Raw genomic sequence first — 25,284 nt, forward strand, 5'->3', positions numbered from 1 at the left:
TTAGAGCTGTGCACATTTTGAAAATGACAGAAATGCTTCACACCTGGTATGAGCACAGCACCTTTTTTTGCTAGTCATTGAAGATTCCCAATTTAGGGTTGAAAGGTATGTCAACAAGATTACCTGTATGATGATGGTTAAAGTAGCTTTTTCGGGAGCTGAAGGCTCTCCCAGTCTAAAAAAATTTGGGGGAAAAAGGGCTGCTTTTATAAGTTGTAAAGAGGTGCAATATACTTTTCCTGGAAAAAAAAAACTATTGTAGTTACAAAAACAATGAGATCTTGAAAATACAGCTTGAAGCAGGTCTCCTCCTGAAGCCAAGGGGGAGAGAGTCACATCTGCAATGTCAAAGTCTGGATAACCACGAGACCATTCCAATATCTAAGGGCTGCCACAAGGAAGAGGGGGGTCAACCTATTCTCCGAAGCACCTAAAGGTCAGACAGATTGTTTTTATCTGAAAGCATCACCAACCTTCCTTCAGAAAGGAGTAAATTTATGACAATTGCTGATATACCTTCAACAGTACTGAAGCATTTAGATAAAACCTTCAACAATGATAACAACAGTAAACATTTTCAGTAAATCCCAAATGGAATTTCAAAGGTGCTTTTTTTCAAAAAGCCACTGGGCTGTTGTTGTTTTTTTCTTCCTTGAGGAAGACATTTTGCTTCTCATCCAAGAAGCTTCATTGGTTCTGGTGAAGCTTCTTGTATGAGAAGCGAAATATCTTCCTGAGGAAAAGAAACCAGTCCAGTTACTTTTTGAAAACAGTCCAGTTACTTTGAGACAACTACGACCTGGATGACTGAGAATCTCCACAGACATCCCAAATGGAAGATATATCAGTAGAAAACTGATGGGATGTCATTTTCCTTGTTTTGCCAGGGATCACTCATTTATTCCCAACTGTCAATATTAATTAGCGTTGTGTAAATCAGTCAGGATACTTCAAATCTGTTGAGGATTGGTGGCTTTAATTTATCAGTTTCTCAAAAAACATAATTAGGCTTCTATGCTATCAGCTACGTGTATAAGGAATGAAAATTTAATGGCTTACCCATCTCTGTGGGCTTTGCTGGAAAGTTTGTTTGTCTAGAAAGAGTACAGAGTAGAGCAACAAAGATGATTAGGGGACTGGAGTCTAAAACATATAAAGAACATTGCTGGAATTGGATATATCTAGTTTAATGATGAGAAGGATGAGGGGTGACATGATAGCAGTCTTCCATTCTCTCAGGGCTGCCACAAAGAAGAGGGAGTCAAGGTATTCTCCAAAGCCCCTGAAGGCAGGACAAGAAGCAACAGATGGAAACTAACCAAAGAGAGAAGCAATCTAGAACTAAGGAGAAATTTTCTGACAGTTAGAAAAAAATTATCAGTGGAACAACCTGTCTCCAGAAGCGGTGAATGCTCCAACACTGGAAGATTTTAAGAAGAGACTGGAGAACCATTTATCTGAAATGCTATAGGGTTTCCTGTCTGAGCAGGGGGTTGGACTAGAAGACCTCCAAGGTCCCTTCCAACTCTTCTACTACTACTACTACTACTACTACTACTACTACTACTACTACTACTGTTGTTGTTGTTTACTTCTATTAATGTCCTGCAAACTCCTTGGATCAACATACAACAGAAAGGGTATTTTATTTCTGAGCCTGCAAGCAACAAAACAATGATTGAGCACTGTTAGGTGACAAATTGGATTTCGATACTAAGGTCCAACAATCCTAAATAAACCATTAAGCAAAATAATAATGTTTTTAGGACATAAAGAGAAGTAGGGAAACAGCTATCATGACGTTAACTCTTTCACTACCACATTTAAATATAATTTTCAACACTTATTGAATCTTGATATCTTGTCAATTAAGCATTGATCCTATATTTGGAGCTTCAGTTAGCCTTAATCTGGCCCTGAGGTCCGTGAATGCTTAATTTTATGGAAGCACTCTAATTCAGAAATAAAGGCAAAATCTTGTATTGGAAACTGTGCGCATAATCTGGAATGGTTATTTAAATCAATTACTGTGCAATGATTATTTTAAGGATTTTTCTCAACTTCAAATAGAATTTTGCCCCTCTAATTCACAGCAGCATCAATATAATTAATTTAAGCACATTTTGATGGCTTAATCTGAATCAAATGCTTTGGCTGCTTCCAAAAATCCTGAAGGACTTTCATCTCTGATGGAGGCATCGTTTGAAACTAAACCCACATCATAGTTATATAGAGAGCTAAGAACTAATTTCAAGGTTGATATTAATAACATTTACAGGTTATGGACTAAAGAACTGAAACATCCTATAATGGAACATTTAATAGTTCCAGGTCTTAAAAAAATGTCAAATTAGTTTAATTGGATTTAAGATTAAAACTAATTCATGAAATGATTCTATTTTAAATACACTGGGCTTTCCTTTGAATAGATATTAGTGATATGAAAAAAATGAGAGGTCATCAACAAATTTGATTTAGTGCTATTAGTCAATGACATCTTTCTGGAATAAAGTTTTACATATATAATTTAATATAAAGATTTTTTGGGGGAAAATTAATGTTAATTATCTTATCTAATGTTAAATTATGTTCTGAAACATTGGAATCTGAACATTTTTGAGAAATACCAGATATTGGGTGTTGCCAAAAAAAAACCCAAAACCCTACTTTGAGAAATTGTAAAAGAATTATTCCAGATGGGAATAATTGGAATAAGGACAAGACTCAAGAGATGTATAAATTATCTGTTTTATCTAATAAGGATATTTTATCTAATAATAAACAAATGATGTAATATTCTTTTTCTTTTCTGCATACATTTCATGATATTTCACAATAGGATGTTGTTATTTATTCGTATAATCTCTTTGCTTAATTTGTTATTGTTTTTCTTGCTGGTTTCTGTATTATTTGTGTCTTTTCTTTTTGAAAACATGTTTTGAAACTCATTTTTAAAATTAATTAAAGAGAGAAATGAAAATTTAACTTCATTTGAATCTTCCACTGCTATTGCTTACATACACACACACATTTAGGATTCATGAAACTGTGATAGCATTTGATTTAGGTTTGATAAAAATATTTTAAACAGTGAGAAGCATGCAATGTGTTGAAAGTTTTTGTTTTATTGTTTAGACTAGAGTATAAAACAGTTATTTATTTCACAAGTCTATATGTCATACCACAAACTCTAGGTAGCTTACATTTATGAAACAACACCACAGAACTATAAACTATAAGTTAAAGCTGTATTTTTAAAAATCTGAACCAAACTCTGTAGCCACAAAACATAAACTCTGTTTTCAAAAGTCCTGAGAAAAATGGATTGTCTTAATCTTTTTGTAAAAGGTTACATAGAGCATGACATTTTAGCCTCAGTTGGAAGAGGAGGAGGAAGAGGAGGATTGATTCAATTACAGCTCCATTGGAAGATCTAAAATCCAGGCAGGGACAGATCACCATGTAGAAAATGTGGTCACTAAGTGTCAACACTGACTTGATGGCACATAATTGTTTTTTGAAAATTCAAGATGGTTTCCAGCCCCTCAGATTGATTAAAACAGATTAATGGCAATGGACAAACAACAGAGATTAAAAAAAACAACTTGAAAAATCTAGATAGTTGTCAATGAAATGTAAAAAGATCAGAGATTGAGGTGTGCTTTAGTCCTTCTGTCTTGAGGCTGGGTGTCCTAGACTCCATCTGTGCAGCACTATCGGAAAACAAAACTTTCATTCCTGAAGACATCCAAGTCCCAGAGTTTCCAACAGTGAGCACAGTTTGTCCAAGGAAGCAAAGAAGTCTCAGAGATGTGATGGGTTCCTCTTCACTGAACATATTCAGGTAGACCCTAATGTATTTGCAGTATTTAATTTGGATCACTTCTCTGAGCAAGAGTTGAACTCAGCTGGACTAAATTGCCTTTCCCTCTTTCAGTTTCTGCCATCTTCATATTTCATTCTTCTCCTATTCAATAAGTAACAAACTTCCCCTTTTAAATTCCATTTGTATCCAATCCCCTTGTGTCAACACATAAGCAGACTCCAACTATAATAATCTTGTTCTCCTAATTCCCTCCATCTCATCTTCCTTGGAGGTCCACAATGCCATCCATTTTATTTGCAGCAAGGCTTTCAGCCCTATCTGCCAAGCATGAAGTGTTTACATGATGTTGCCACCCTTCTTAGCTTGCCAATGCACTTGGGGGGGGTAGGGAGAGGAGGAAAATGGAATACAGACTCCAGACAACAAGAACTCCAACCATGTGAACCAAGGACATTTCAACAGGTGTTTACCAACTCACAGAGACTCTTTCTCATAACAAACATTTGACACATGATTGGACAATGTGATATGCACTAATAGGGGGAGGGAGAATTGTGTGTTTTGATTCTAGCAGTTTGTGTGGGAAATAACCAGAGCTGGTTTTGCTTTCAATCATGCTGAAATGATGTACTCAATAAAGTTTTGCAGAAAGAGATTAGATCATCTTGTCAGTGCTTACTTGGTTGGGGTCACTAGTTGGAACCTTGACACTGTTTTTATCATCTCTTCACTCATCATTCCTAATACAATACTGTACCTCTTTCAGGTTACTGTAATTTTCTTCCCCAGATCTTTCTCTATTTGATGCCTTTTATCTCCGGAGGATGAAATAAAATACACAGATTCCTTATCCCCTTCTGCCTTTTATTTCTTCTTCCTTGCAGCTTCTCTCCCTCACCAAATCTCTAAAGCCTTAATTCTGTTTTTCATATCTTGCCTCTTGTTCTTACACCTGGCCTGGCCTGTTCTTGTTCTTACTGCTAAAGCCCTCCTTACACATCTTCCCCCGTCTCCATCCTCACTCCTCTTATCAAAAGAGTGTTAAGTTTTGCTTGGCTCCAGCTTCTTATATCCTGTGCTCTGTTATTGAAAAGAATTGATGCTCTGGATTACTTAGAATGAGTTAAGTTAGCCCTGATTCAAAAAGCTTTGAATATCACAGACAGAAAAGGGATTTTAAATGCTAGGAATGAATGGGGAAAAATAAGGTATGTATGTGAGAAGAAGAAGAATGTACAAAGTAAAATAGAAAGCTCTGCACTAACAACACCAGCACTTGTATATCAATTGTTTGGGACTAGAAATTTTTGAATTTGTGTTACTGAGAATAGATGGCTACTTTTGTTTTAAAAAATCTGTTTCAAAAGATTTGCACATTAATTTGCACAATGTTTTAGTCACTTGGTCCTAATAAGTTCACCTTATATTTGGATTTTATTATCTATGTCAAGGGTGTAAAGCCCGATTGCATTGCAGGCCATATTGTATCAGAATTTTCTTTGCCTTTGAAGGGCCAGAGTGGGCGTGGCCTGCATGGACTGCATCTGGCCCACATGCTGCGTGTTTGACATGCCTGGTCTATGTAATATGTTATTCCACTTGCTTAGCTGCTGAAATTGGGTAGGGAGATCAAGACAGGAGAGGAAGAACAGGGTAAAATAAAAAGCATAGCAAAAAAAATAACATAAATCACTCTAATTTCTAATGTTGATGATGTACTAAATGAAGAAGCCCTGGTGATGCAGTGGTGAAGTGCAGTACTGAACTCTGCCCACAGCCTGGAGTTCAATCCTGACAATATTGACTCAACCTTCCTTTCTTCTGAAGTCAGTAAAATGAAGACTCAGATTCTTGGGGGGCAATATGCTGACATTGTAAATCAGCCACAGAATGCTGTAAAGCACTATGGAGTAATATATAAGTATAAGTGCTATAGAAAAAAGAAAGAAAGAAAGAAAAGAAGGAAGGAAGGAAGGAAGGAAGGAAGGAAGGAAGGAAGGAAGGAAGGAAGAAAGAAAGGAAGGAAACTTTTTTCTGTTTCTTCTTTCATTTCTTTCTCCCATATTTTTTTTTCTCATTAGAGTATATCTTTTCAGTAGAATTGGATTGTTCAGTAAATACATACAGAATTCTTGCAAAAGATTTTTCTAAAATTATATTGTACTACCTGGATCTCTTTCAGTGAATTACATCAGCCTGTAATAAATTATTCAGTCCTTAGTTTCCAGCAAAAAATTACTTAACTGCCATTTATTAATTTACTTATTCATTTATAAGACTGTGCGGTCACTTTCATCAATTACAACTTATCATTTTAATGAGTCTAGCACATCAATAGAATAATCAACAAGGGGATTATTCTATGGATGTTTGCATGGAACAAGTGATGAACAAATTGTTTATGGTGATCTGGTTAGAGATGATCAATTATGATAATTGATGAGTGTTAATTAAATGTGTAGTAGATATTCGTACCCATTCATAATGAAAATCAAAACAAAAACCTTCATCTGGCTATGTTGGCAAATCAGTATAACAAATCCAAAGAACAGGACCATATTTTGAAGTATGGAATAAATAACAGTAATCTAGTTTCCACAGGGATCCCACAGTGAAGTGAAGTTTCAAAAAGACATACAATCAATCCATTACTTGTCATAAAATTCGATTTCCCCTTTTTCCATATATATTTTGGCCACTGGAATTTGATATAAAAATGGCTGTATCAAATTGGACATGGCTAATGATTTTTGACAATCTGCCAAAAATATTTTATTTATTTATCAATTTTTATAGTTTCCTGTCTTGCTCTTACATGACTGTAGGCAGCTTACAATAAACGTGTTGTCTTTTTGCTTGTAAAAGCAACAAATCTCACAACTAGCAATGGGGCAATTTTACAACTTTCTCTTCTAGAAAAAAAGCAGGTCATTTAGAATGTCTGAGTTCAGAAGTGGAACACTGGGTTATACCTTTAGAATTTCGGTAGTGGGATTCAAATAATTTAACAACTGGTTCTGTTCATCGTCACCACTGGCACAACATGCCTCATATATTTCTCATCACTGCATTGTCGGCATCACCTGTGCGATGCATACCACATTGATGTCATCATTGGCATGATGTACATTGCATCACTGGTGTAACGCTCTTTGTGGCGGTGGCATCACTAGCATGACTCACCTCACAGATTTATCATAACTGGTTCGCCGAAGTCAACAAAAAGTTAGGTATCAGTTCTGCTGAACCGGTTCAAACCGGCTGAATCCCACTATTGTTTTAGATAAATAAACTACTGTGATGCTATTAAGTGGGCAAGAGTTGTTCTGCCCCAGTGTATAAATTTAACAGATAAAAAACTCTGACTTATTTCTTTACAAGGAAATTTTAAGTTTGGAAAGGAATATTTGGTGCTTGAAATCATATAGTTTCTTGCGAGAAGAGAAGGTTGTTCAGACTTGGTTTCAATATATTCAGTTACAGGCCAGGTGGAAAGAAGATCAAAAAAATGGATTTGCAACGACTGATGAAAATTTGATAAAGCAAATTAGAAATCAAGGACCAGCACATATTAAACGGATATATCTTGCATTGATAGAGATCGATTCAGAAACAGAGCTTGTTAAGGATTGTATGATAAAATGGGCCCAAAACATTCAGGAAGTTATTACAATAGACACGTGGGAAAAGATCTGGGTGAGGAATGTAAAATTCACTCAAGCTCAAAGTTTAAGAGAGAACTTTTACAAAATGTTTTATAGATGGCATCTAGATCCTAAAAAGCTTGCAAGTATGTATCCGAATTATCAGCCTAAATGTTGGAGGTGTGGTGATGAAGAGGCAACATATTTTCACATATGGTGGACATGTAAAAAGGTCAAGGCTTTTTGGATAAAAGTCTGGTGGAATATGCAGAAGATTTTTAAACGGAGGATAAAGTTTTGTCCGCAATTTTTTTTGTTGGGAATAATTGTTGACGCTACAGTTGTGGACTCTAAGTTGATGTTGAATTTAGTTACGGCAGCAAGACTTTTGATAGGTCAATATTGGAAGAAAGAGGAACTGCCGACTATACAAGAGTGGATTTTAAAGGTTTCCGACTTGGCAGAGATGGCGAAGATTTCGGCCTATTTGAAAGATTACTCGCAAGAACATTATATTATGGAATGGAGAAAATGGATTGAGTTTATCCAGAATAAGTATAGGGTCAAGAAGTTTTATCTAGCATTTGAATAAGTCTTCTTTCGTTTTCTTTTTTCTTTTTTTATTTTGTCTTCTATATATATTTAATAATGCTAAGTTTTGTTTGATCCTATATAAGTTAGAGAGTGATGGATTTTAGAATTTATAGTTGTTAGTATATGGTTGTTTATGATTGCTTTTTTATATATATATACCTTGTATTTAGCTCTGGGAAGTCCGGGGGGGGAGGGGGGTTAGGGGGAGGTGGGGGGGAGGAGGGAGGGGGGGAGGGGGGGGAAGGGGGGAGGTAGGGAGGGGAGGAGGGAGGGGGAAGGGGGTTTTTTAAAGGAAAACTGTATTTTTAAAACTTTTCAATAAAAAAAAAAAAAAACTCTGACTTATTTCTTGTTTAATATCTGAGGGCACCACTATGAGATGCACATCTTTAGTTTCAAGGACCACATTTTTAAGGGGCACTTGAACTCAGATGGAAATTTCCCATGGAATCTAAATCTAAATGGACCACATCAGGGATCTTCAGTACTGGGGGAGGATATCAGATTCCAAAAACCAAGAAAGACATGTTGTGATTTTTCTAAGTAGAAGAATATTTCTTTATTATTCCCTGTCTATAGACAGAATCTTGCCAAACTAAAGCAAACTACCACATCCATAAAGCATATACTCCGGGAATTATTAGGGAGGAGCCGTCTTCACTCTCTTTCTCTCACACAATCTTTAGTGTGTTGTCTCTTGCTCCTCTGGAATGTACTCTCTCCCTCCTAGGAATTCAGACAATATTCCATTACACAGGGAGACAACACCTTTGCTGGCATAAGTTGGATATAAAAGGATGTTCAAGTAACCCTTGTCTTTCTTGTCAATTTTCCTCAGAAGTCCCCATCAATTCAGTGTTCATGATACTTTCTTTTGTAGAGGTTTTTGCATCATCATTTTCTTTCAGATAGCTTCTTTCTTGATTTTTCTCCGGTCCTTTCATGTCCCTCAGTTTAACTTATCCTATTTCTTTCACTCTCCTGTTATTTTCCTCTTTGCACTTAAGCATGTCCAACAGCTTGGAACTCATATGTTTTTTCTAGGTGTTAACTATAAGCATAGGCATCTTTGGGTTTCATATATAAGGTCTTTTTTTCCCCTGTTCATTTTCCTTCATTTCATTTTCTTTCTCTCCTGATTATCCCAATAATCAACAGGGAAATCTGCCTCCCAAAACACTATTAATAAAAAAAACAGTCTTCCAAATGTGTGTTGTCCCTTTTCTCATGCCATGGATGTTTGTGCTCCTGGGCAAGTTTATGCAAGGCAGACAATGCAGGAGGCAAGTGTGGGAGATGGTGGTGTAGGAAGAACCAAAAATATAAGTCCCTGCCTCGCTTTCCAAGCAGAGACTGTAGAAGATGCTGGTCCATGTAGACAGTGCCTGCCTAGCTATGGGTTAAAGGAACCAGTACTGCTAATATGTGATGTTTTCTCTTAGATTTCTTTTTTTCCTAATCTTTCTGTGCTTGAGTTAGGATAGTTGTGAGTTTGAGCACTCCAACTATCGTTCTCTGATTCTATTTCCTGCAGCTGGTTTTCTATTTTCTATTTTATTCTAATATGTACTCAGACCAACTAGAAATGGTGACTGTCTGGAAGCTGAGTTGTGGCAACTTCTCTTCTCTTCTCTTCTCTTCTCTTCTCTTCTCTTCTCTTCTCTTCTCTTCTCTTCTCTTCTCTTCCCTTCCCTTCCCTTCCCTTCCCTTCCCTTCCCTTCCCTTCCCTTCCCTTCCCTTCCCTTCCCTTCTCTTCTCTTCTCTTCTCTTCTCTTCTCTTCTCTTCTCTTCTCTTCTCTTCTCTTCTCTTCCCTTCCCTTCCCTTCCCTTCCCTTCCTTTCTTTTTTTCTTTTTTTCCTAGTGGGAAGCGTTTCACTGCTTTTCTAAGTAGCTTCTTCAGTCCGAAGAACTGAAGACGCTAGTTGGCTAAGCAGTGAAACTGAACTGAAGGGCCAAAGAAACTGAACTGTATCCAATTCTGGTCACCACAATATAAAAAACATACTGAGACTCTGGAAAGAGTGCAGACAACAGTAACAAGAATAATTAGGGGACTGGAGGCTGAAGAATGGGTACAGGAATTGGGTATGTCTAGTCTAATGAAAAGAAAGACTAAGGGGGACATGATAGCAATGTTCCAATATCTGACAGGCTCCTAAAAAGACAAGGGAGTCAAACTATATTCAAAAGCACCAAAAGGCAAGACAAGAAACAATAGATGGAAACTAATCTAGGAGAAAAGCTACCTAGAACTAAGGAGAAAACTCCAACTGGTTATAGCAATCAATCAATGGAATAGCTTGGCTTCAGCAGTTGTCGGTGCTCCATCATTGGAGACTTTCAAAAAGAGACTGGACAATCACTTGTCTGAAATGGTATAGGGTCTTTGGCTTGAACAGGAGGTTGGACTAGGACCTTCAAGGTTCCTTCCAACTCTATAACTCTATGTTCTATGAAACATTTTAAACCAAAAAAGAAATGGAGTCCAGTCGCCATGAATCAACTTCCAGATAACTCTATCTGGATGACTGAAAAACTTCACTGACATACAAATGGTGATTGTGGAGCTGTACATGCTTCATACTTTCCCCTTCTTAGACACTGCTTGGAGGTTGCTATTGATACCTAGACAGCATTCTGCTTAGGGAATCTTGGAAGGAACACAGATATTGGGTCCATATCACTGGTATTCCATTTTTAGGATGATTTTTATTTTCTTTGTCCATTTGCCATTTGCCATTTTATTTTTTCATACAGCATGAATGACAGAATGGAAGAAGGAAAGCAAGAGCCTTGGTGGAGCAGTGGGCTAATGCCTCCTTAAGTAACACCAGCTGCCTGCAATTAGTGCAGGTTCGCATCCCACCAGGCTCAAGGTTGACTCAGCCTTCCATCCTTCCGAGGTAGGTAAAATGAGGACCCAGATTGTTGGGGGCAATTAAGCTGACTTTGTAATAATGCCGCTTGGGGTGTGTGTGAAAGCCCTAATAAGCAGGCATATACATAGAATGAAGGCTATTGCTTAGATTGTAAGCCGCCCTGAGTCTTCGGAGAAGGGTGGGATATAAATGGAATTAAAAAAAAAATAAAAAAAAATAAGAAAAACAACAAGGCATCAATTTTAAAGAATAAGGACTTGACATTTAGCAGTTTTGATATCCGTGGACTTTCTTCCTACAAATAGTGGAAGCATAGTGGACACACTTGAGAAGAGAAGAGAAGATGTGGACTGTTTTTTGAGGAGGCTGTAGCATACTCTACAGGGCCTCAAAACTTTATCTCTAGAATCTAGTGACACGTTCATGATGCTATGCTACTGATTCATGTAAAGGATTAAACAGGGTTATGGATTTTTTTGTTGGTTCATTTCAGAAACAAAACAAGATTATTTTCCTGAGGAACTTTAAAAAGACAACAATTCTGCCTATATAACTGCTATACTAAATGGAATTTGGGGCAAGTGCTATGCCTTGTTCAGATGCATTAGGCACAATTTTATTAGGCTGATCTCTATCAAGTGACAGGGTTAACTGTACCTCTTGAATGTCCACTGGATTGTCTTGAGAGACGACAGGAGACAGCAGGCACGGTCCAAAACAATGCGTTTATTGGGCAGAGGTCCCGGGCAAAACAACGCCGGGAATCCCCCATATTTATAGTCATCAGGAACAACAACAACAACATCAAGAACCAATAAACAAACAGGGTTCTCCCGCCAAGCAAGAACGCCCAATAAGAGAGAGACCGGCTAAAGGTAGGCGCGGCTGAACCGGCTTGTTGCCGGGGCCAGCTGGCAGCTTTGACAGCTCTGGTTGAGCTGCGCATGCGCGGTTCTCTGGAGTTTGACAGCTGTCAGTGTACTGTGCATGCGCGGCAGTTGACAGCTGTCAGAGTCGGCCGGTTTGACAGCTGTCAGTGTACTGCGCATGCGCGGCAGTTTGACAGCTGTCAGAATCGGCCGCTAGCCGCGTGTGTGTGGGGGGAATGCCGCGGCAGCCTTTTGACGGCTGTCAACGGCTGCCGGGGATCCCTTATAGATGTGAGGGGGTTTTGTTGTGTGTGTGAATATGTAACACCCCTTCCCCCCTTGCCCCTGGAAGTTTAGCTGGGGTCAGTTCCGCTAGTCCTGCTGCCGGCCCATTCATAGTCCGCCAGGTACGAGGGAGCCTTCCGCGGTCTGGTGGAGCGGCGGAGGCTCGGGCTGGGCTGGCTTGTGCTGGGCTGGTCTTCCCTTTCCTCGGTGGGGAAAGTTTCGGGGTTTGGATGTTGGGGGTCGTCGGCGATGTCAGGGACGAGTGGTATTGGGCTAGGTGGCGTTGGCGGTGTTGGTGGGGAAATTAGTGTGCCCAGTTGGGCTCGGGAACTGCGGTCCTGCGGCACCCGCTTCCTCAGTTGGTCAGCGTGTCGCCGGATGAGCCTTCCGTCTCCTAAGTCGACGAGGTAGGAGACTGGGCCAGTCTGGTCGGAGATCACGCCCTGTAGCCACTTGTCGCCGGCCCCGAAGTTCTTTGCCCAAATGGGCTGGCCGGGAGGGAAGACCTTGACGGCTGGTGCACTGGTTTGTTCGGCGGCTGCCCTGTCGGGGTGCAAACGGTCCAGTTTTGTGACCAGGCGGTGCCCCCAACGGAGTTCGGCCGGAGACTTGCCGGTGGTGGTGCATGGTGTGGACTGCTGGGCCAGGAGGTATTTCGCCAGTCTGCAGTGCCAGTCGCCGGAGATGATTTTTCTTAGGGCATCTTTGGTCGCCTTCACCATGGCCTCTGCGAGACCGTTCGTGGAGGGGTGAAAGGGCGCGGAGGTGGCGTGCCTAATCAAGTTGGCCCTGATGAAAACCTGGAATTCATTAGAGGTGAATTGGGGCCCGTTGTCAGATACGATGACATCAGGCAACCCATGGGTGGCAAATACCCTCCTTAAACCCCTGATTGTGGCTGCTGAGCTTGTGCTGGGTACTGGGATGACCTCGAGCCATTTGGAAAAACTGTCTACTATTATAAGAAATTTTTGTCCCTGGAAGGGGCCGGCGTAATCAATGTGGATTCGGGACCAGGGGTTTTTTGTCACCTCCCACTTATGGACAGGGGCGTGTGGAAGAGGTGGCCTGGTCTGTTGGCAGATGTTGCAGGTTGCTACAAAGTGTTCGATGTCTGCATCGAGCCCTGGCCACCACAAGTAACTGCGGGCGAGAGATTTCATCTTGACTACCCCGGGGTGGCCTTCGTGAAGGGAGGTTAAAACTTGTTGCCTGTGCGGGGCGGGTACGATGACCCGGCTGCCACAAAGGACGCAGCCGAGGTGGGCTGACAGTTCAAGGCGCCTTAGAAAGTAAGGCTGAAATTCTGGACCCGGGGAGGTGGATTGCCAGCCAGTGAGGACCCAGGTCAGAACCCTACCCAGGATTTTGTCCTTGCTGGTTGCTGCAGCTATTTCTTTGGCAGATACGGGGCGGTCAGGCAATTCCTGGATGGCCAGGAGTTGGCCGGCGGGTGCGGGGTCTGGGTCGCAGTTGGGCAGGGGCAGTCTACTGAGGCCATCTGCGTGGCCCATTTCCTTGCCTGGTTTATATTCAATTTTAAAAGAGTATGCTGCTAGAAATGTTGTCCAGCGAAGCATTCTGGGGGATAAAATTTGCGGGGTCAATTTGTCCCAGGTAAAGAGTCCTAGCAGGGGTTTGTGGTCAGTGAAAATTGTAAAGTGGTGGCCGTATAAGTAATCGTGAAATTTCTTCACGCTCGCCACTAATGCTAGGGCCTCCTTGTCAATTTGCGCGTAATTGCGCTCGGCTTTGGACAAGGTCCTGGAGTAGTATGCGATGGGGGATTGGGTTCCATCGCTATGGAGGTGGCTGAGGACGGCGCCTATGCCATAGGGGGAGGCGTCGCAAGCGACACAGAGGGGCATTTTCTCTTTGTAGTGGGTGACAGCGGACTTGCTTGAAAGGAGTAGTTTTAATTTGTTAAAACTGTCGTCGTGGGCTTGGGTCCAGAGCCACTGGGCTCCTTTGTCTAATAGCCTGTGGAGCGGTTCTGCTATGGAAGCTTTGTGGGGGAGGAAGGCATGATAGAAGTTTATGAGACCCAAAAAGGCTTGTAGTTCTGCCTTATTTTTGGGAGGTGGTGCTGCCCTGATGGCTCTGACTTTAGAATCCGTGGGGTGGATTCCATTAGCGTCAATTTTGTACCCCAGGAATTCCGTAGAAGGAACTCCAATGGAGCACTTTTCCTTTTTTAATTTGAGGCCGGCGGTGCGGAACCTTTGAAGCACCTCCTGCAGCCTGTCAGCTAGTATTTCTTCCGATTCCCCCGCGATGAGCACGTCATCGAAATAGGGGCAGACCCCAGGGATTCCCTTAATCCGGACCTGAATTTTAATTTTGGGGCGGATGAAGCTGGTAGTTAAGAGCCCCTGGTCCGTGCTAGTGGTCATGACGGATGACCGTAGGGCCTTCCCTGGCAATTTGGGGGAGGGAATATTACCTTCCGGGGCCGCCTCCAGGTCGTGAAGGGTCTTGCGGCCGGTGCTGCGGCAGGCGGAGCGAATGTGGCCAGTTTTGCCGCAGCCGTGGCACTTGGCGTTTCGAAATTTTCATGATGCCCTGGCATGGTTGCCACCACAGCTGGTGCACTTAGAGCGGTTGGTGGTCTCCCTTGGGCCTCCGGCCGGACGATCTGGTCTTTTGTCGCCCTCCCGGCGAGTCTGTGGGTTGGTGGGTCTCGGACGGATGGCGTCCACTTCAGTCTTCTGTTCGGCCGTTCCTGGGTCGGCATTTCTAGGGCAGTCGTGGTGGACTGACCCTGTGAAGGTTTTCCCAGGTGGCAGCGCGTCTTCCCGATGGCTATCTTCATATGCCATAATTTCTATTGTTAATTCGGCCAGGCCCATCGTCGGCTTAGTGACGAGCTTCTTCTGGAGCTTCAGGTTTCGCAGACCGACGATGACCTGGTCCCTTATGCGGTCCTCGAGGTCCGGGAAACGGCAGCGTCGGGCCGCTTGTCGGACCGTTGCTATGAATGATTTGGCCGACTCGCCTGGTCGTTGGTACTGGCGGGCGAAGTTCAAGTGCCAGTACAGCTCGGACCGTCTCGGGGCGAAATGACGATTGAGGCGGTCGACCAGCTCGGCGTATGGCACAGAAGCCACCGGAGCAGGGTCGCAGAGCCCTACGGCGACATCATAGACCGCCGGGCCGCTGAGGCAAAGGAGCGCCGCGGCTTTGGGGCGATCCTCGACAATGTTGTTGACGAGGAGGTACCCCTCCACTTGCCCGAGATGCGATTCCCAGCCCTCGGGCTGGGAGACATCAAATTCTCGGACATGCCCAAGATTTGCCATACTGTCAGGTCCACGGGTCTGCTTGGGGTGGTGTGCGTGGAGGGCTCTCCCGACCAGCAAGTGACTTCAGCGGTGTCAGCTGGTGGGACGGCTTCCCTCCTTCACTTGTGGCTTCAGCTAGTGACTTCAGCTAACAAGCAGACCCGTATCCCATCCTCGTCGCCAGGTGGATTGTCTTGAGAGACGACAGGAGACAGCAGGCACGGTCCAAAACAATGCGTTTATTGGGCAGAGGTCCCGGGCAAAACAACGCCGGGAATCCCCCGTATTTATAGTCATCAGGAACAACAACAACAACATCAAGAACCAATAAACAAACAGGGTTCTCCCGCCAAGCAAGAACGCCCAATAAGAGAGAGACCGGCTAAAGGTAGGCGCAGCTGAACCGGCTTGTTGCCGGGGCCAGCTGGCAGCTTTGACAGCTCTGGTTGAGCTGCGCATGGGCGGTTCTCTGGAGTTTGACAGCTGTCAGTGTACTGCGCATGCGCGGCAGTTGACAGCTGTCAGAGTCGGCCGGTTTGACAGCTGTCAGTGTACTGCGCATGCACGGCAGTTTGACAGCTGTCAGAATCGGCCGCTAGCCGCGTGTGTGGGGGGGAATGCCGCGGCAGCCTTTTGACGGCTGTCAACGGCTGCCGGGGATCCCTTATAGATGTGAGGGGGTTTTGTTGTGTGTGTGAATATGTAACATCCACGTGGACATTTTTTTTCACCCAAGGTTAACCTGAAAGACCAATGCAAAGTGGGTGTAAGGACCTTGACTAATAACTCCCCAATAACATATGAGACTGAACAAAGCTTCAGCTAATATGGCCAGAGTACAAAATCTTGTTCTTATCTATTAATTCCGTGGAATTTCTGAAGCCTAAATGAAAATTGGAATGATAATCCCATCTTAAATTGAAGGGATTTTTAAAATGTATTATCAAATAATCTTGAATTCTCAAATGAAATGACAGGGTTTGGAAGGTATAGGGAAAAGCAATTCACAGCTTTATTGCTCTACTAAAGAAGAATGATCTAAATTCTTTGTGTTTAATGGGGTTATATGTATTTCTAGCAACTAGTTGGCCTTAGCATGAGCAGAAAAGATTACAAAACCGAAAAGAATACTCAAAACACTTTAGCATCATCTACCAGGAAGTATAAAAGAAATGTTTCAACATAAATTCTATTTCTACATGCAATATCTTAAAACCTTGCTAAATATCCTTAAGGATATCGTTAAATATATAATGATATCCATTCAGTGGTGAGAACAGTAAGGTCCTGTACTTAGATACAGAAGAGGAGGTACCTGGCTCAACAGTAGTAAAAGTAAAAGGGATCTAGGCATCTTGGTGGATCACTGCTAAAGTATGGGTCAACAATGTGCCGCAGCTACCCCCAGAAGCTAATACAATCTGCAGTGGTGAGACCACACTTGGAATACTGCATCCAGTTCTGGTCACCATGATTCAAAAAAATAAAAAAAATAATAAAAAAAATGCTGAGGCCCTAGAAAGAATGAAGAGAAGAGCAACAAAAATGATAAGGTATCTGAAGGCTAAACCATATAATGAACAGTTGAAGGAGCTAAGTACATCTAACCTATCAGAGTAGCTCTCTTTCAATACTTGAAGGGCTGTCACAGAAAAGAGGTGATTGACTTATTCTCTAGGACATCAGAAAGCAGGACAAGAAGCAATGGGTGGAAGCTTGTCAGACTCAACTTGGAAATAAGGAGGAATTTCCTGACAGGAAGTTTTAGTGAGTTATAAAAAGTGCAATGCAAAATATATGGAGATTACACAATGTGAAAAATCCTAACTACAGTGTAGTGATTAAAATAAGCTACCGTAACTATTAAAAAAGAGAAAAAAGCAATACATAATATTACATTTGTATGTAACATTACACAAACAATTCATGTCATATCAATTTGTTAAGGATAAGGGATTAATTCAATCCTTAAACTTATAATTAAATGTAGACTATTCAGAAACATAATACTACATTTATTTATTTTTTTCATTTTTGGAATGTAAAGGTTTTCATAAAGGATTTAAAAAACATCTTAAATCTATTTTTTAATTTCAGGAAGATATATTTCTTTTCATTTATTAGGATTATCCTTTGCTGAGCTGCAGACTTGATAAAGCAAAAAGAAAAAAAAGTACGAATTTCACATTTTGGCAATATAATTTAACATTGCAATTCTGTTATCCATTGTTACAGTTCTTTCCAAATTTGCTTAAACATATGCTATAACATGACTCCAAAATTGAGCTACAGTTAGACAGGACTAAATCACAGGAGTTAAAAAAAATTCTAAGACCAAAAAGTTCATATGCATATTTTTGAAAAAAACACAACATTCTTGAGAGATGCATTAAACACAGATAAGCACTATCCATTTTTAAATCACAAGAAACATATATTTCTTAAGACTTGAATCAATTTATTTTATAAGATTGGATAACTGAATTCTTAATTTCCAATTTTAAACCTGGGACTGAAGGAAGACCACCTTAGCTTATCACCTTTCTCCACTTCAGCACATACATATTTTCTGTTCTACCTGAGCTCTCGCCTACTTCATAAAAGACAAATATATATATATATTTTTCATCTGGACAAAAAAGAGCTGTGTAGAATCTTTTCCTGATCACATGAAAAGCACGACATATCTTGGGCTATTAAATGCAGCAGATATTTGGAATCGACCTAATGTGTTAGAAACAATCTTACAACTGCTCTTCCAATGAGCAAGTGAACAGATACCTTTATACCTGAATTTGGAAATCCCCTTATTCTGAATCCTGAAATACAAGACTTAAGCCTCGAATCTTATACTTACGAGATCAGTGGGACTCTCTTTTGAAAGAACTATGCACAGAATAATACTGTGGCTGCATTTAAATCATCAATCAAACTGTCAGTAGAGGCTCATCAATAAATGCTTTCAAACACCTCTGAAAACAGTGAATTATTCATTCATGATTGGTCCACATGAAAGAAATGCTTACATCACTGTGAGATGAGACATCTTAATTGCCTTTACCTTAGTGATGGATTCGTGCAGGCGAAAGGAAGAATCCAGGTTTGTGGATATTGTCGAAGACTCAGGAAAAACAGCTTCAGAAAGAAAGCTTGATATCTGTGTAAGTGAGAGAGAGGGAGAGAAACCTTTAAGACTTCATATTGATTTCCTTCCTTAGAAGCTTTATTGGCTTTTGTCTATGGTTTAAAGGATTTCAAATTCCTTTAAAGATTGTGTTGGTGATTAGACTTCATTTCAGTGATCCAGTTTACTCATTTCAACAGAGTTTCAGAAACAATGAACTATATATATATTTTTATTTTTTTTAAAACAAATAAACAAACAAGACATTGTTGTAATGGCATCCATTTTCATGTATGCATGTCCCTTGTTGAATCATTAACTATATTCTTTCACCTCAAGGAGAAAACAATCTGTATTAATAATCCAAAATTTTGAAAGGCAGAGATTATGTATGTTCAAACAGAATTACAAAAGCCAGAAGGATATTTGTAGTTCATTTTGCATTATATAGGGTTTTTTATATACTGTATAAACAGGTCAATATTTAGCACTGGGCTTTTGAATTAAGCATTGTGTTTATTGGCTATTTATTTATGTACTTATTTACAATGTTTGTAGTCTACACCAATCAAGACAGACTCTGAGTGAAAAATAAAGTTTTAAAAAAATTCTAGTAAAAAAAAGCTAACAATAAAATAAAAACTAAAATTAGTAATGCAACAACACAGGGATTTCCAACAGTTAGTCAAGCATGATGGAATAAGGTAGTCTTGAGAGCTTTGCAAATTATGAAATGAAAGGCAGGTAATGTATCCTAGGGCCTAGGACTACAAATACTCAGTTCATCTTAAGTGAGTACATTATTTATTTATTTTATTTATTTTATTAAATTTATATACTGCCCTATTCCCGTAGGACTCAGGGCGGTTTACAGGGAAAATTAAAAACATAACATACAAAAATTAAAATCAGTTAAAAGAATTAATTAATTCAAGTCCCTGAAATTTAAAACTAAAAGCCAATTAAAAATTAAAACCCCTCAGTCTGGGCCAGACAGCTTGAAGAGCCAAGTTTTCAGGTCCTAGCGAAATGAACGAAGGTCGGGGGCAGTCCTAAGTTCCGTGGGAAGTTGGTTCCATAGGGCCGGCATGCCCACAGAGAACGCTCTTCCCCTGGGAATAACCCGCCAGCATTCCTTAACTGGTGGTACCCTGAGAAGGCCCTCCCTGTGGGAGCACACAGGACGATGGGAAGTTGATGCCGGCAGCAGGTGTTCCCTTAGATAATCTGGACCCAAGCCATTTAGGGCTTTATAGGTCATTACCAGCACCTTGAATCTCACCCAGAGGGCAACCAGAAGCCAATGCAGCTCACGGAGAAGAGGTGTTACATGGGAGTATCGGGAAACTCCCATCACAACTCGCGCGGCTGCATTCTGCACCAGTTGAAGCCTCTGAGTGGTCCTCAAGGGCAGCCCCATGTAGAGAGCGTTGCAGTAGTCTAGCCGGGAGGACACGAGCACATGGGTGACTGCGTAGGGCATCTCAGTCCAGATAGGGCCGCAGCTCGGCAAACCTGGGCAAAAGACCCCTGGTCACGGCTCCTATATGGTCTTCAAAGCTGAGCTGTGAATCCAAGAGGATGCCCAAGTTGCGAGCCCTATCAACGGGGGGTAACACCTCACCCCCCATCATTAATGATGGAACAGCCTGGCTAACCTGAGATGCCGGTATGCACAGCCACTCAGTCTTGGCAGGATTGAGACGAAGCCTGTTTCTCCCCATTCAAACCCAGACCGCCTCCAAGCAATGGGACATCACGTTGAGTGCATCACTGGGTTGGTTCAGGGTGGAAAGAAAAAGTTGGGTATCATCAGCGTACTGATGATACCCCACCCCGAAACCACAAATAAGCTCACCCAGAAGTTTCATGTAGATGTTGAACAGGAGGGGAGAGAGGACTGACCCATGAGGGACTCCACAAACAAGAGACCTCGTGGAGGACCTCTGCCCTCCCATCAACACTGACTGCAAGTGGCCCAGGAGATAGGAGGAGAACCACTGTAAAACAGTGCCTCCCACTCCCAACCCCCTGAGACGCTGCAGTAGGATGCCATGGTCGATGGTATCAAAAGCCTCTGAGAGGTCTAATAGGACTAGGACAGAGGAACATCCCCTGTCCCGAGCCCGCCAGAGATCATTCACAAGCATGACCAATGCCGTCTCTGTGCTGTACCCAGGCCTGAAACCCGATTGGTACGGGTCAAGATAATCAGTTTCCTCCAGGAACAGAGGAAGCTGATGCGCCACCACACTCTCAACAACCTTCGCCAAAAAGAGAAGGTTGGAGACCGGACGGTAGTTATTTAAAACAGCCGGGTCCAGGGCAGGCTTCTTGAGGAGGGGTCTCACCACTGCCTCCTTCAAGGCGGCGGGAAAGATGCCCTCCTTCAAGGAAGCAGTTATTACTGCCTGGAACCAGCCTCGTGTCTCCTCCCGGGCCACATAAACCAGCCAGGAGGGGCACGGGTCCAGTAAACAAGTAGTGGAGCTCAGTCTCCTCATGATCCTGTCCACGTCATCAGGGGAAACAGGGTCGAACTCTGAAGTAGCCGAAGGACCACTCGGGATGACAGGTTACTTAACTAGGATTTTATTTAGAACAAGGCAAAGAACAGAATAACTTGTCCGGCTTTTATAGCCGGCGGCTGTCAGTGTAGTCCAATCAGGTTCGTTTCTTTTGGCGCCGCGTCTTGCTGAACCAATCACCGCCGTCGCGTCTTGACAGTTCTTCTTTCCGCATGGTGAGTCGGCTTCTGTGTTTTGACAGCCGCAAGCTGTCAAATGGCTGCGCCTGCGCCCTGGCGAGGAACTTTGACAGCTGTCAAAGTTCCCGCGTGTTTCCCTGTCAGTGGTGTTTACCTCATAGAATAAACGGTTATAACTTGTTAATAACGTTTGAACATGTGTGTTTGTATACATTACACCCCTTACCCCTCCCCTGGATTGTTTCCCCCCCCCTTGTTGGTTGTTGGAGCCGGCCCATTCATAGTCCCTTAAATATGCTGGTGCTCTTCTGTTTCTGTTAGAACGTCTTGGGGGGGGTGCGTTTTCGTGTTCCGGTGGTGGTATGTTTTCTTGTTCCCCTTCTTCCTGCTCTGGTGCAGGTATGATGTCCAGGGGGGTGGGGTTTGGCTGTCTGGTGGGGGAAGGTCTGGGTGGTGTTGTGGTTGTCTTGGCCTGAGCTGATCTAAGTGCCGTCGCAAGTTGCCTTCAGTAGGCGTATGTATTAAATAGGAAATGGGTCCTGTTTGTTGTAACACAGTCCCTTGGACCCATTTGTCTTTGGATGTGTATGATCGTGCCCAGATCATTTGCCCTGGTTTAAATGTGCGGGGTGGGGGGGTGATCTGGTTCTGCTGTATAAGTGTCGGGATGCAGTCTGTCGAGCCGCGTTATCAGTCTCCTTCCCCACCTTAGCTCCGCTGGTGTCTTGCCGGTTGCAGTACAGGGAGTTGTGTGTTGCGCCATCAGGAACTGGCTGAGTCGTTGCTGCCAGTTCCCCTTTACGAACTTTTTTAATGCTTCTTTCGTTGAGCGCACCATAATTTCAGCCATCCCGTTCGTCGATGGGTGGAACGGTGCGGAAGTGACCAGCCTAATACAGTTCTTCATAGCGAACATCTGAAATTCACGAGAGGTGAATTGTGGTCCATTGTCTGAAACCATGGTGTCTGGGAGGCCGTGGGTGGCGAAGACCTTTCTAAGGGCTTGTATGGTGGCAGCTGAAGTGGTTTTCCTAAGAGGGATTACTTCTAGCCATTTTGAGTAGCTGTCAACTATTATTAGGAAACTTTGCCCTTGGATTGGTCCTGCAAAGTCTAGATGTATGTGTGACCATGGGTTTTTTGTTGTTTCCCATCTATGGACTGGGGCCTGGGGTGGTTTGCTTCTCGTTGCTTGGCAGGGCTAGCACCCTCCCACATGTTTTTCTATATCTTTATCTATGCCTGGCCACCACACATAACTCCTGGCTAGGGCTTTCATTTTAACTATGCCTGGATGTCCTTCGTGTAGGGTGTCTAGGGTTTGTGCTATGTTTTTGTCTGGTATCACTACTCTGTTCCCCCACAGAAGGCATCCCAAATGTGATGACATTTCGTTTTGTCTGTTATAGTATGGCTGGAATTGTGGGTGTGGATTTTTGGCTGGCCATCCTGTGGTTGTCCACCTAAGAATCCTGCTCAGGACTTTGTCCTTGGCTGAATTTTTTGCTATGATTTTGGCGGAAAGGGGGCAGTCTGGCAGTTGTGATATTGCCAGAATGAGCCCTGCAGGAGCTGGGTCAGTGTCATTGCTTTTAATGGGTAGTCTGCTGAGGCAATCTGTGTGTCCTAATTCTTTCCCTGGCTTGTGTATTAATTTGTACGAATATGCTGACAAGAAGGTGGACCAACGCAGGATTCTTGGTGATAGAATCTGTGGGGTTGTTTTGTCCCAGGTGAATATTCCTAGCAGGGGTTTGTGATCCGTGAATATAGTAAAGGGTCTCCTGTAGAGATAGTCGTGGAACTTTTTTACCCCTGCGACTATTGCTAGCGCTTCTCTGTCAATCTGCGCGTAGTTTCTTTCAGCTTTTGAAAGTGTGCGGGAATAAAAGGCTATGGGTCTTTGGGTGCCATCCTTGTATAGGTGGCTTAGTACCGCCCCAATTCCATAGGGAGATGCATCGCAAGCGATGCCTACTGGTGTGTCTTCTCTAAAGAGCATGACAGTTGAACTGTTACAAATAATATTTTTCAATGACTGGAAGCTATTTTCATGCGTTTTGGTCCAGGACCAGGCAGTGCCCTTGTCCAGGAGTCTGTGGAGAGGTTCAGCTATAGTGGCTTTGTGGGGAAGGAAGGCATGATAGAAGTTTAACAATCCCCAAAAGGCTTGGAGTTCTTGTTTATTTTTCGGACTGGGAGCTGTTTGAATAGCTTTTAATTTTTCTGTAGTGGGGTGGATGCCCTGGGCGTCTATTTTGTACCCTAGGAACTCTGTGGTAGTGACTCCGATGGAGCACTTTTCTCGTTTAAGTTTGAGACCGGCTTCTCTGAGCCGGCTCAGCACAGCTGACAGTCTGTCAGCTAAGTTTGCTTCGTTTTCTCCGGCGATGAGGACATCGTCGAAATAGGGGCAAACCCCGGGTATTCCTTTTAAGGTTTTCTCCATGATACCTTGGAAAATACCCGGGGCTGCCGAGATGCCGAATTGAAGTCTTTTCACTTTAAAAGCTCCGCGGTGTGTGACAATTGTTTGAGCTTCCGCGGTGTCATTTGTGACAAGCAGTTGCAAGTACGCCTGTGTCAGATCAAGTTTTGCAAAAATGGTGCCGGAGCGGATGGAAGCGAGGACGTCCCTCACCGCTGGCACCGGGTAAGCATGGGGGCTTAGAGCTAGGTTAAGTCTGCACATAATCTAATTTCCCCGTTAGGTTTCATTGGGGTGACTATTGGTGTCTCCCAGCTTCCCCCTTCAGTAGGTTCCAGTACCCCTAGTCTTACGAGGCGTTCTAATTCGTTCTCTATTTTCTCTTTGAGGGCGAATGGAACCCTCCTAGCCCTTATTCTTATGGGTTGGATGGATGGATTTAATTTTAAGGAGATGGGAGGGCCGGTGTATTTCCCTAGTGTGCCATCGAAGACGTCTGCATACTTGTTGCAGACGGCTTCGAGGCTTGAGGCTTGCACTGTGTTAACCCCAGTAATGGCGATGCCCAGGGGGCTGAACCAGTTCAGCCCGATTAGATTGGTGCGGTTCCCTGGAGTCACTAAGACTTCTAGGGGTCCCTTGAATTTTTTGTATTCAACTGTGACCTTAGCCTTCCCTTTTAGTGGAATGGGGGTTTTTTGGAAGTCTGCTAGGTGGACCTGGGTTTTTTTAAGAGGAATTTCTCTGTTACTCCGTTGGCAGATCTCCTGATACGTTTTAAACGATATTAAGGAGACTGCTGACCCGGAGTCCACCTCCATGTGGCAGGTGACACCTTGAATTTTTACCCTGATCTTTACTTTCGGGCTTAGACTGTGTACCTTGTCTATCGTTTCCACTAGGTCCCCTGGTGTTCCTCCCCTGTTGTCATGGGTGATTGGCCTACCTGGGGGGTTGGCCTCCAGATCATGCACGTTGTCGCGGGGCCGGCTTCGGCACACTGGCTTGATGTGGCCGGTTTTACCGCAATTGTGGCATTTTGCGTTTCGGAACCGGCAGCTTCCCCTGGCATGGTTGCCCCCGCAGCTGGCGCATATAGCCCGCTGATCGTGTCGTGGTGGCAGGGGGTTTCTGGTTCTTTGGCGGTCTGAGGTGTCGTTTCTTCGCTGTTGTCGTCGCTCCATCCTGCGTTGTAGGGCCTCTCCGTCAGTGAAGTCTACTGACTCGTCGTCATCGCTGAAGGTTGCGTTTTCATGGTATACGGTTGCTGGACTTTCCGGTGTTGATGTGGCCGCTTTTTTCTTGTGGTTATATTCATAGGCCATTATTTCTCAGGTAAGTTCGGCTAGGCTCATGTCGGGCTTTGACGTAAGTTTTTTCTGGAGACGTTCATCCCTTAAGCCTATTACCACTTGGTCCCGGATGCGGTCTTCCAGGTCAGGGAAGCTGCAGTTGCGAGCGGCATGCCTGACCCCGGCGATGAAGTTGTTTGCGGGCTCGTCCGGTCGCTGCTTCTTCTGGGCGAATTGCACTCGCCAGTACAGCTCTGAGCAAGCTGGCATGTATTGTTTGTTGAGCTGGTCGACCAGGTCCGCGTAGGAGACTTCAGTGATGGGCACTGGGCTGAACAGCCCGACAGCGTCGTCG

At 43.1% G+C, this 25,284-nt stretch overlaps 1 protein-coding gene across 7 annotated transcripts in view; it reads right to left on the reverse strand.

The window, feature by feature from the left end:
- NAALADL2 (N-acetylated alpha-linked acidic dipeptidase like 2) overlaps positions 1-25,284 on the reverse strand; it is a 649,741-nt gene that overhangs the window by 92,920 nt on the left and 531,537 nt on the right. For all 7 annotated transcript variants that reach the window (XM_081328125.1, XM_081328124.1, XM_081328126.1 and 4 more), the window contains one exon: positions 18,440-18,535. In XM_081328125.1, the coding sequence (XP_081184251.1) occupies positions 18,440-18,535 (96 nt within the window). The remainder of the gene's footprint in view (positions 1-18,439; positions 18,536-25,284) is intronic.

This window comes from Vipera berus (genome assembly GCF_964194415.1).
Source record: "Vipera berus genome assembly, chromosome: 5".
NCBI classification, from domain to species: Eukaryota; Metazoa; Chordata; class Lepidosauria; order Squamata; family Viperidae; genus Vipera; species Vipera berus.